The sequence below is a fragment of the Nanorana parkeri genome, unplaced genomic scaffold, assembly GCF_000935625.1.
Source record: "Nanorana parkeri isolate BGI_ZX_2015 unplaced genomic scaffold, ASM93562v1 scaffold11, whole genome shotgun sequence".
Classification (NCBI taxonomy): domain Eukaryota; kingdom Metazoa; phylum Chordata; class Amphibia; order Anura; family Dicroglossidae; genus Nanorana; species Nanorana parkeri.
The window spans coordinates 1,403,681-1,415,403 of NW_017306279.1; the positions used below are offsets into that span (position 1 = coordinate 1,403,681).

An 11,723-nucleotide genomic window follows, 5' to 3' on the forward strand; every position below is an offset into this window, starting at 1 on the left:
TTGGGTTTCACTGGCATGTAAAATAAAAAAAATTCTTAAAAGGTCTATGCAGGCCTATAAAATGCCTTCCTTTACTGTAAGGCAGATGTGGTAAAACTGGAGATAAATATATTTCTACCCCACAGAACATGATTTCTTTGTATTGTTTACATTGCTAAAATGATATCTGACATCTGATTGGCTGCCATAACAAAGCAGATACATTCTTTTCATGAAGTTTGGGAAATTCTGCAACTTCTGCACATTAGTGACAGAAATAAACCTTTGCAAATCATAACTGAAAACTATGCCTGCCCTTTAAATACTCTATTAACCATTATAAACATTGTCCTGTACATACATGTAAGAACTATTCGTTTAATATTAAGATAAGCACCTACAAATAAAATATATATATATGTATTCCTGATAGCTTTGTTTTAAATGTCCCGTGAACAATGTTCCCTTTATTGATTGGCTTTTTCAAGGAAACCCAGAATGGCAGCTAAGATGATGATAATGTAGAAAGGAAAGATGAACTCCAAAAATACATCTTTGTGCAACTTAAATAAACAAATTACTGATAGAATGATAAAATGATAAAAATCCAATGTGTTATGACAAAATGTAATCCACGTCAGTAGAATCTGGTTTACAAACAGCCACCTCTGATATACCAAAAACAAAATGGCTGGCGGTGACTATTGTCCTGCAGAGATGACACAAGATCACTGCAGAAATAGTGAGCTGTGTTTCCTCGTAGGTCCTGGAGTGCCTGCTGACAGTTTACTGGTGGCATCAAACTCTTCCTAGACGTCAACCAAGTTTAGTAAGCTGGAGGTCTCCGTTGATCTTTACAGTGTCAATAGCCGACAGAAGTTCAACACGGTGGTAAAAGTCAAAAAGCTGGTGTCCATCGATAAATACCCTGAAACGCGGATGTTCGCAGAGTATTTCCACCTACAAGAGAAGATAATGCATATGTAAATAATGCTGGCCAACATTAACTGCTGCTTGGGACCTCATTATCAGGTACTTTTGGCACTGGCTTTATCAAAGGGGACCAAAACCAACACAGAAAACCCAAACTGGTCACCTTTCTTTCATCCAAAGACATCCATCATATGTGCATGTTAGGGTCTTAAAGAGGAACTCCAGACAAATAAAAGAACTTACCCACACAGTGGGGCTATCCTGCACTGCAAGGGTTAAGTGCTCATTTTGGTCTAGGGGTTGGAATAAAGCAGAATTACTTACCTGATCCCGGCTTCCCCTGGGCTTCTAGACCAACCTCTCCTTCCCTGGGCTCCAGCGGTCCAGCCAAAGGACCGCTGACATCATCACGTCTTATGCAGGTCCATTGACCTGCATTAGACGTAAGGATGCCAAGAGACATTCCATAGCTAGAGCAGAGGGGAGGAGAGCACTGATCGGTGCGGGATCAGGTAAGTAAAACTGCTTTATTTGAATACCCTAGAAAAACGAGTGGTAGCCCAACTGCAAGGGAAAGATTTGTATTTGCCCAGTTCTTCTTTAAAGTCGCTATAAACATCATGATCATTACCCAATCCCACTTAAAGTACACCTTTACTTATCTTAACAATAGTAAATGAACTGTAGGATTAAAAAGCAGCTAAAGGTGCCTGTCCGTAGATTTAGATGTTTTCCTGTGCTCTGAACCCCAGGCTTTTCTATTATGTACATACCAATCTTAGCTTGGAAAGTCAAGCTCTTGGTCCATTATCTCCCACACCCCACTACTGAGCAGTGAGGCATTGTATTCACTGACCAGAACTGAGGGCTTGCAGGGGACATGCCAGAGAATTTGGTATTTGCATAACAGGGGAATTCAGTTTTTGGGTCTCCTAGAAAACTCAGTAAGATTTGGCCACCCACATCTCAAATTTGTACTCATTCTTGCTGAATCGGCCATAGATCAGACTGTGGGTAACCCTGCTGGCACCATTTGCTTGACATAACTATAGTGCCTGACTGGAAATGTGCAAATGTATTTTGAGTGTATAAGAGTTATGACTCCGGTCAGGTTTTCACTTGAGCCTATGTCCCTGATGGGGAGATTCATTATCTTTACCGTATATACTCGAGTATAAGCCGTCCCGAATATAAGCCGAGGTACCTAATTTTACCACAAAAAACTGGGGAAAAATATTGATCGAGACGCTGACTATAAGCCGAGGGGGGCACTTTTCAGCAAAAAAAATGGGCTGAAAAACTCGGCTTATACTCGAGTATATACTATATTTGCTCTGACTGGGACAGAAAGTGAGAGGAAAGCCAAAATGAAACAGGTGAGGGGGAATCTTCCAAAGAGGGCACCTGTTCCAGCGACACCTGTGTCAGAAGATTGCTTCTTCCTTTGGTGAGATTTCATGTTGTGCCTTTCACCAAACATTCACTGGTGGTGAACCAATAACTGAAATGTAAAACTTATGCACCTGGAAGATTCATCTGAAGAGAATGTTTGGTGAATGTCAGACTTACTGCTTTATATATATGCCCCATTATTGGGGCTCTTTGATGTCTCTTTATATGATTAACACCCACGCATATCAAGCCATTACATTGCACTCCTAGCTGTATGCCTGTCACAATTATCTCTGTTCTCTATTATTACTAGTGCTCATAAATATTTCTTACTTTCCATATTACAGTCCTTATTCTGTTGCTTCCCTTCCTGGTATTCCCGGAATGTATGCAACAAAAACACCCTTTTTAACCTAAGTAGTTAAACAGGTTATTTTTTCTTGCTGGCTAGCTTGAAAGTGTGCTGGGGACCCCCTTTTGTACTGTTTTGCATACTGCCCTGTCCATGAGCACCTTTCCCTTTTTGCTCGCTTTAAACAGATCACAGCGGCTGCCATATTTGCTTTTATGTCCTCATGTTGCATTAGGTACCTATTATAACTATTTAATGTGATAAATGTTTGATCATATATTTATACAGCATTCAATCAGTGTGTTTTTTACTTATTGCCTTAATAGTTCACTAACATAAGGAAAACACATTACCTTAAGGGGTGTATTTATACAGGTGAAACTCGAATAATTAGAATATTGTGCAAAGTTCATTTTTTCACTAATGCAACTTATGCGGTGAAACTAATATATGAGATAGACTCATTACATGCAAAGCAAGATAATTCAAGCCGTGATTTGTCATAATTGTGATGATTATGGCTTACAGCTCATGAAAACCCCAAGAACCCAAAATCCACAACCTCAAAAAAGTAGATTATTACATGCAATCAGTAAAACAAGGATTGTACATAGAACAATATCGGACCTCTGAAAAGTACAAGCATGCATATGTACTCAGTACTTGGTTTGGGCCTCTTTTGCAGCACTTACTGCAATTACTTTTGCCCGATATTCTAATCATTCGAGTTTCACCTGTAAAACATTTGCACAGCAAACAGCTATGCAAACGGCTGAGTTGTAGATTCGCTGCACATTATGGCCACTAGATGGAGCCAAGGAGCATAGGAAATCCTATGCTCCTCGGCTCCATCTAGTGGTCATAATTTGCTGCAAATCTAATACGCAGAGGTCCACAGAGCTGTTTGCTCTGCGACTGGTTTCAAATTTCACCCTATGATGTTCAGTTCACCCAAAACTTACATTTCATTACAGGTGGGTTTTGGTAGACCAAGTCACCCACTGGATCGGTGTTCCTGGCCCTGTTGTTTATTCTATGGAGTATGTAACCTATTCATGCTGAAGAAAGAGTCTCAATCCAACTGCAGCATTCTTCATAGGGTAAAATAGCAAAAATCTAACAGCGACACTGCCTTAAAATGGATGTTACCAATGGAGCCCCCAAGAGATATAGACGGCTAGTGAACGCTGCAGTGTGATCTAAAGCCCTAGTATCTACTTAAAACTGACAGTTCAGTGTAAGGCGGGCTGGTCTGTAAAGACAGCTAGTGATCTAATCTAGAACCTCTAGTCCAGTATAGTGAATAGTTCATCAATTCATACATGATTATCCTGTTCAGCCTGCTCGCTGGGTTACTCCTTGTGTAAATAGCACAGAAGTACATGAAAACACAGAAATGTTATGATCACTGCCTGCTCTGGTCAGGAGTTTGTGTTTTGTTAGGGTGGAAAGAAAAAGAAATCAAGAAAATGTGGGCGTTTAAACATTTTCTCCAATGCTGTGCAATATTTTCCATGCGTTATAATGGGTCACATCTGGATGCCAGATATTCACACATTCTTCTGATACACACAGGCCTTTTAAGTTGGTTCTAAGATTACAGCTACAGCTCGCGGTATACTGAGACGCCACAGTATACCGCGAGCTACCGTTCGCGGTATACTGAGACGCCGCAGCTGAAGCGGATCCTGACAATTATGTCTGGATCCGCCTATCTAAAGGCAGAGCCAGCTGTACCCGCCCCCTCCCCATCCGTTCCACCAGTCAGCGCTGGGGGATCAGAGCGGGGGGAATCCAGCCACTACCCTGTCACGGCAGAGAGCTGTGACAGGATCGAGAGGTGAGCGAACGCCGGTATGCGTTCGCTCACTTCCCGATCTACTGAGCCGACCTGTGACAGTCTCATTGTCACAGGTTGGCTAGAACTATGAGGTGAGTGAAACTGGGCACTGCTCTATGTTCCCTCTGACACAGAGCACCGCCCAGTGGGTAGAAGAGAAACTTTCAGGAGGCCGAGTGGGGCGGGGAAGAGAGCACTGTCACAGAAGGCTGAGCTCTCCTCTCACACCGCTCGGCCTCCTGTGACAAGGAAATCAGGATGGAGAGTGGTGTGGGGGAGAAGACAGCTGTCAGCTGTCACAGGAGGCCGAGCCAGCAGTCGTGTCACAGGAGGCTAAGCTCTTCTCCCCGCACCGCCCGCTCAGCCTCTTGTGACAGTGAGTCAGGATGGAGAGCTGTTACAAGCGCTCAGCGATCTGTACTGATCGCTGAGTCTTTGTAAATAATTGAGGACATAATATATTTACTGTGTCCCCAATTATGAATGAACAGGAAGTTCTACATCACTTCCTGTTCATTCATGATTGTGCACATAGTAACTCATACTTTATCCACAGTTTATGAAAGGACAGGAGCACTCAGTATGAAGGCTTCCTGTTTATTCATAAAAGGGGCTGCAGAAAAAGAGATTTAGGACTCTGTATTTTAAAAGGGAAATATCAGGGGTCTGCTTAGACCCCTGCTGTTTCCCCAGGGCCCCTGCCAGTAAAGCTAAAAACAAATAAATAATTAACTACAAATAAAATATAAATGTTTTCTTTTTTTTAAAATAATTTTTGGTTTCAGTCTGACAATTTTTTTATGTTCGGTTTCGGTCTGAAAATTCAATTTCGGTGCACCTCTACTAAAGATGTGATAAGTTTTCACTCTAAACAGAGGCATAATTAAGAAGTGGTGAGGGTCAGGCTTTATTATGTAGCAGAGCACCCAAAGGAGGAATTTAAGACTCATGCTGTAACCTTATATCTGTCCTTGTTTAGTACTGCTTTGCCATGCTACAAAATTGCTAAAGCTGGGTACAAATGAACATAATTGTTTGTTCAGCATCACAGGCTGACAGATTCCTCCACCCATGCTCACAGTGTGGATGAACAGATCTCCCACTGTGTACATTGGATGCAAGCAAATGATTTTCCAGCATTTCCCTTGGACAAAAGTTGATCTAATGATTTTATAATTTCAGCTGACTCCTGCTAAATTCAAATCCATGTGTGCCCAGCTTAAATGTCCCTTGCGGTATCTTAAGAAGTTGTTTTGTATACATTTGTTATCCAGTTTGCTAAGGATACAGCGGTATCAACAAAGTAATGCACTCAGGCACTAATCTTATAATGCTTCCAAATCCGAGCTTACTTCACATATAAGCAACTTTACTCTATAATGCAAAAGTACTGTAGAGCAAAACATCTGCTTGTTTAAGTCATCCTAAACATAATGGGGACTATTTCGTTAAAAAGTACATCCTCTCTAGCTTTTCATATCTGTGTCTTCATCTATTTCAAAAGTTAAAAGACTCTAAGCCTGCACCCTCAATAGTATCCCATTGCACACCTAACTGGTATAGCCCCTGTTGTTTTGTTGTCTCTCGGTGGGTCCTGTTGTAACAAGCGGGTGATACCGCCAAATATAACATAAAGCAGCATTTCTCAACCTTTTTTTTCACTCACGGCACCCTTAAAAAATATGCAAAATGGCGAGGCACCCCAGTCTAAAATGTAAGGTGGACCCCATGCGAAAACACACAGAAAAAGAGGAATTCCTCCCTTCGCATCAGAGCCCCTCTTTCACATCAGATGCCCCCATTCACATCAGAGCCCCCCTTTCACATGAGAATCCTCCTTTTCACATCAGAGCCCCCCCTTCACATCAGGAGCCCTCTTCACATTAAAGCCCCCCATTCACATCAGAAACCTTTCCTTTCACATTAGAAGCCCAGTTCACATCAGGAGCCCACCTTCACATCAGGAGTCCTCTTCACATCAGGAGCCCACCTTCACATCAGGAGCCCTCTTAACATCAGAAGCCCACCTTCACATCAGGAGCCCTCTTCACATCAGGAGCCCCTCTTTCACATCAGAATCTCCCTTTCACATTAGAAGCCCCCCTTCACATCAGGGACCCTCTTCACATCAGAAGCCCTCTTCACATCAGAGCCCTCCTTTCATATTGGAATCCTCCCTTTTACATCAGAGTCCTTCTTTCACATCAAGGTCCTACCAACAGAAAATGTTGAGGCACCCCTAAGGAAGCCAGAATTCACCCTGGTGTGCCACCCTGGTTGGAAAAGGCTGACATGGTGAGTACCAGTACACCAAAATCTTCATCATCAAAGCGCCTTTACTTGACTGTGGTTGATCATGGAATCACAGAAAAAAAGCAATGTTTTGGGACTATGTAAGGTTCCTTCATCACATTACCTGATGAAGTTATCCTGCGTGGTCCTGAAACGTCACTTTTTTCCTGTGATTTCATGATTAACCAACGTCAAGTAAAGACATTTTGGTGATGAAGATTTTGGTGTGCTGGTGACTTACTCTCTATGGTACTGCAGAAAGACAGACACGTGTGACTGGGCCATGAGTGGTGAATTCACAGCTTTTAATGCATATAGATACATTCAAAATCACATGAACTAAAGTACAAAAAGCACATAATGCTGAGGTTCAAAAACACTATTTTACTTCAATACAAAGGTATACTTGTATCTTATAAATATGAATGATTTGTACTGGCTAGCTTGAAAGTGTGCTGGGGACCCCCTTTTGTACTGTTTTGCATACTGCCCTGTCCATGAGCACCTTTCCCTTTTTGCTCGCTTTAAACAGATCACAGCGGCTGCCATATTTGCTTTTATGTCCTCATGTTGCATTAGGTACCTATTATAACTATTTAATGTGATAAATGTTTGATCATATATTTATACAGCATTCAATCAGTGTGTTTTTTACTTATTGCCTTAATAGTTCACTAACATAAGGAAAACACATTACCTTAAGGGGTGTATTTATACAGGTGAAACTCGAATAATTAGAATATTGTGCAAAGTTCATTTTTTCACTAATGCAACTTATGCGGTGAAACTAATATATGAGATAGACTCATTACATGCAAAGCAAGATAATTCAAGCCGTGATTTGTCATAATTGTGATGATTATGGCTTACAGCTCATGAAAACCCCAAGAACCCAAAATCCACAACCTCAAAAAAGTAGATTATTACATGCAATCAGTAAAACAAGGATTGTACATAGAACAATATCGGACCTCTGAAAAGTACAAGCATGCATATGTACTCAGTACTTGGTTTGGGCCTCTTTTGCAGCACTTACTGCAATTACTTTTGCCCGATATTCTAATCATTCGAGTTTCACCTGTAAAACATTTGCACAGCAAACAGCTATGCAAACGGCTGAGTTGTAGATTCGCTGCACATTATGGCCACTAGATGGAGCCAAGGAGCATAGGAAATCCTATGCTCCTCGGCTCCATCTAGTGGTCATAATTTGCTGCAAATCTAATACGCAGAGGTCCACAGAGCTGTTTGCTCTGCGACTGGTTTCAAATTTCACCCTATGATGTTCAGTTCACCCAAAACTTACATTTCATTACAGGTGGGTTTTGGTAGACCAAGTCACCCACTGGATCGGTGTTCCTGGCCCTGTTGTTTATTCTATGGAGTATGTAACCTATTCATGCTGAAGAAAGAGTCTCAATCCAACTGCAGCATTCTTCATAGGGTAAAATAGCAAAAATCTAACAGCGACACTGCCTTAAAATGGATGTTACCAATGGAGCCCCCAAGAGATATAGACGGCTAGTGAACGCTGCAGTGTGATCTAAAGCCCTAGTATCTACTTAAAACTGACAGTTCAGTGTAAGGCGGGCTGGTCTGTAAAGACAGCTAGTGATCTAATCTAGAACCTCTAGTCCAGTATAGTGAATAGTTCATCAATTCATACATGATTATCCTGTTCAGCCTGCTCGCTGGGTTACTCCTTGTGTAAATAGCACAGAAGTACATGAAAACACAGAAATGTTATGATCACTGCCTGCTCTGGTCAGGAGTTTGTGTTTTGTTAGGGTGGAAAGAAAAAGAAATCAAGAAAATGTGGGCGTTTAAACATTTTCTCCAATGCTGTGCAATATTTTCCATGCGTTATAATGGGTCACATCTGGATGCCAGATATTCACACATTCTTCTGATACACACAGGCCTTTTAAGTTGGTTCTAAGATTACAGCTACAGCTCGCGGTATACTGAGACGCCACAGTATACCGCGAGCTACCGTTCGCGGTATACTGAGACGCCGCAGCTGAAGCGGATCCTGACAATTATGTCTGGATCCGCCTATCTAAAGGCAGAGCCAGCTGTACCCGCCCCCTCCCCATCCGTTCCACCAGTCAGCGCTGGGGGATCAGAGCGGGGGGAATCCAGCCACTACCCTGTCACGGCAGAGAGCTGTGACAGGATCGAGAGGTGAGCGAACGCCGGTATGCGTTCGCTCACTTCCCGATCTACTGAGCCGACCTGTGACAGTCTCATTGTCACAGGTTGGCTAGAACTATGAGGTGAGTGAAACTGGGCACTGCTCTATGTTCCCTCTGACACAGAGCACCGCCCAGTGGGTAGAAGAGAAACTTTCAGGAGGCCGAGTGGGGCGGGGAAGAGAGCACTGTCACAGAAGGCTGAGCTCTCCTCTCACACCGCTCGGCCTCCTGTGACAAGGAAATCAGGATGGAGAGTGGTGTGGGGGAGAAGACAGCTGTCAGCTGTCACAGGAGGCCGAGCCAGCAGTCGTGTCACAGGAGGCTAAGCTCTTCTCCCCGCACCGCCCGCTCAGCCTCTTGTGACAGTGAGTCAGGATGGAGAGCTGTTACAAGCGCTCAGCGATCTGTACTGATCGCTGAGTCTTTGTAAATAATTGAGGACATAATATATTTACTGTGTCCCCAATTATGAATGAACAGGAAGTTCTACATCACTTCCTGTTCATTCATGATTGTGCACATAGTAACTCATACTTTATCCACAGTTTATGAAAGGACAGGAGCACTCAGTATGAAGGCTTCCTGTTTATTCATAAAAGGGGCTGCAGAAAAAGAGATTTAGGACTCTGTATTTTAAAAGGGAAATATCAGGGGTCTGCTTAGACCCCTGCTGTTTCCCCAGGGCCCCTGCCAGTAAAGCTAAAAACAAATAAATAATTAACTACAAATAAAATATAAATGTTTTCTTTTTTTTAAAATAATTTTTGGTTTCAGTCTGACAATTTTTTTATGTTCGGTTTCGGTCTGAAAATTCAATTTCGGTGCACCTCTACTAAAGATGTGATAAGTTTTCACTCTAAACAGAGGCATAATTAAGAAGTGGTGAGGGTCAGGCTTTATTATGTAGCAGAGCACCCAAAGGAGGAATTTAAGACTCATGCTGTAACCTTATATCTGTCCTTGTTTAGTACTGCTTTGCCATGCTACAAAATTGCTAAAGCTGGGTACAAATGAACATAATTGTTTGTTCAGCATCACAGGCTGACAGATTCCTCCACCCATGCTCACAGTGTGGATGAACAGATCTCCCACTGTGTACATTGGATGCAAGCAAATGATTTTCCAGCATTTCCCTTGGACAAAAGTTGATCTAATGATTTTATAATTTCAGCTGACTCCTGCTAAATTCAAATCCATGTGTGCCCAGCTTAAATGTCCCTTGCGGTATCTTAAGAAGTTGTTTTGTATACATTTGTTATCCAGTTTGCTAAGGATACAGCGGTATCAACAAAGTAATGCACTCAGGCACTAATCTTATAATGCTTCCAAATCCGAGCTTACTTCACATATAAGCAACTTTACTCTATAATGCAAAAGTACTGTAGAGCAAAACATCTGCTTGTTTAAGTCATCCTAAACATAATGGGGACTATTTCGTTAAAAAGTACATCCTCTCTAGCTTTTCATATCTGTGTCTTCATCTATTTCAAAAGTTAAAAGACTCTAAGCCTGCACCCTCAATAGTATCCCATTGCACACCTAACTGGTATAGCCCCTGTTGTTTTGTTGTCTCTCGGTGGGTCCTGTTGTAACAAGCGGGTGATACCGCCAAATATAACATAAAGCAGCATTTCTCAACCTTTTTTTTCACTCACGGCACCCTTAAAAAATATGCAAAATGGCGAGGCACCCCAGTCTAAAATGTAAGGTGGACCCCATGCGAAAACACACAGAAAAAGAGGAATTCCTCCCTTCGCATCAGAGCCCCTCTTTCACATCAGATGCCCCCATTCACATCAGAGCCCCCCTTTCACATGAGAATCCTCCTTTTCACATCAGAGCCCCCCCTTCACATCAGGAGCCCTCTTCACATTAAAGCCCCCCATTCACATCAGAAACCTTTCCTTTCACATTAGAAGCCCAGTTCACATCAGGAGCCCACCTTCACATCAGGAGTCCTCTTCACATCAGGAGCCCACCTTCACATCAGGAGCCCTCTTAACATCAGAAGCCCACCTTCACATCAGGAGCCCTCTTCACATCAGGAGCCCCTCTTTCACATCAGAATCTCCCTTTCACATTAGAAGCCCCCCTTCACATCAGGGACCCTCTTCACATCAGAAGCCCTCTTCACATCAGAGCCCTCCTTTCATATTGGAATCCTCCCTTTTACATCAGAGTCCTTCTTTCACATCAAGGTCCTACCAACAGAAAATGTTGAGGCACCCCTAAGGAAGCCAGAATTCACCCTGGTGTGCCACCCTGGTTGGAAAAGGCTGACATGGTGAGTACCAGTACACCAAAATCTTCATCATCAAAGCGCCTTTACTTGACTGTGGTTGATCATGGAATCACAGAAAAAAAGCAATGTTTTGGGACTATGTAAGGTTCCTTCATCACATTACCTGATGAAGTTATCCTGCGTGGTCCTGAAACGTCACTTTTTTCCTGTGATTTCATGATTAACCAACGTCAAGTAAAGACATTTTGGTGATGAAGATTTTGGTGTGCTGGTGACTTACTCTCTATGGTACTGCAGAAAGACAGACACGTGTGACTGGGCCATGAGTGGTGAATTCACAGCTTTTAATGCATATAGATACATTCAAAATCACATGAACTAAAGTACAAAAAGCACATAATGCTGAGGTTCAAAAACACTATTTTACTTCAATACAAAGGTATACTTGTATCTTATAAATATGAATGATTTGTGACATGTCCTCCCCCCCCCCCCCCC

At 42.4% G+C, this 11,723-nt stretch overlaps 1 protein-coding gene across 1 annotated transcript in view; it reads right to left on the minus strand.

The window, feature by feature from the left end:
* Positions 1-464: 464 nt before the first annotated feature.
* The window catches only part of LGALSL (galectin like), a 38,915-nt gene continuing 27,656 nt past the window's right edge, over positions 465-11,723 (minus strand). The window contains exon 5 of the mRNA XM_018555734.1: positions 465-939. Coding sequence (XP_018411236.1) covers positions 796-939 — 144 coding nt within the window. The 3' untranslated portion in view covers positions 465-795. The remainder of the gene's footprint in view (positions 940-11,723) is intronic.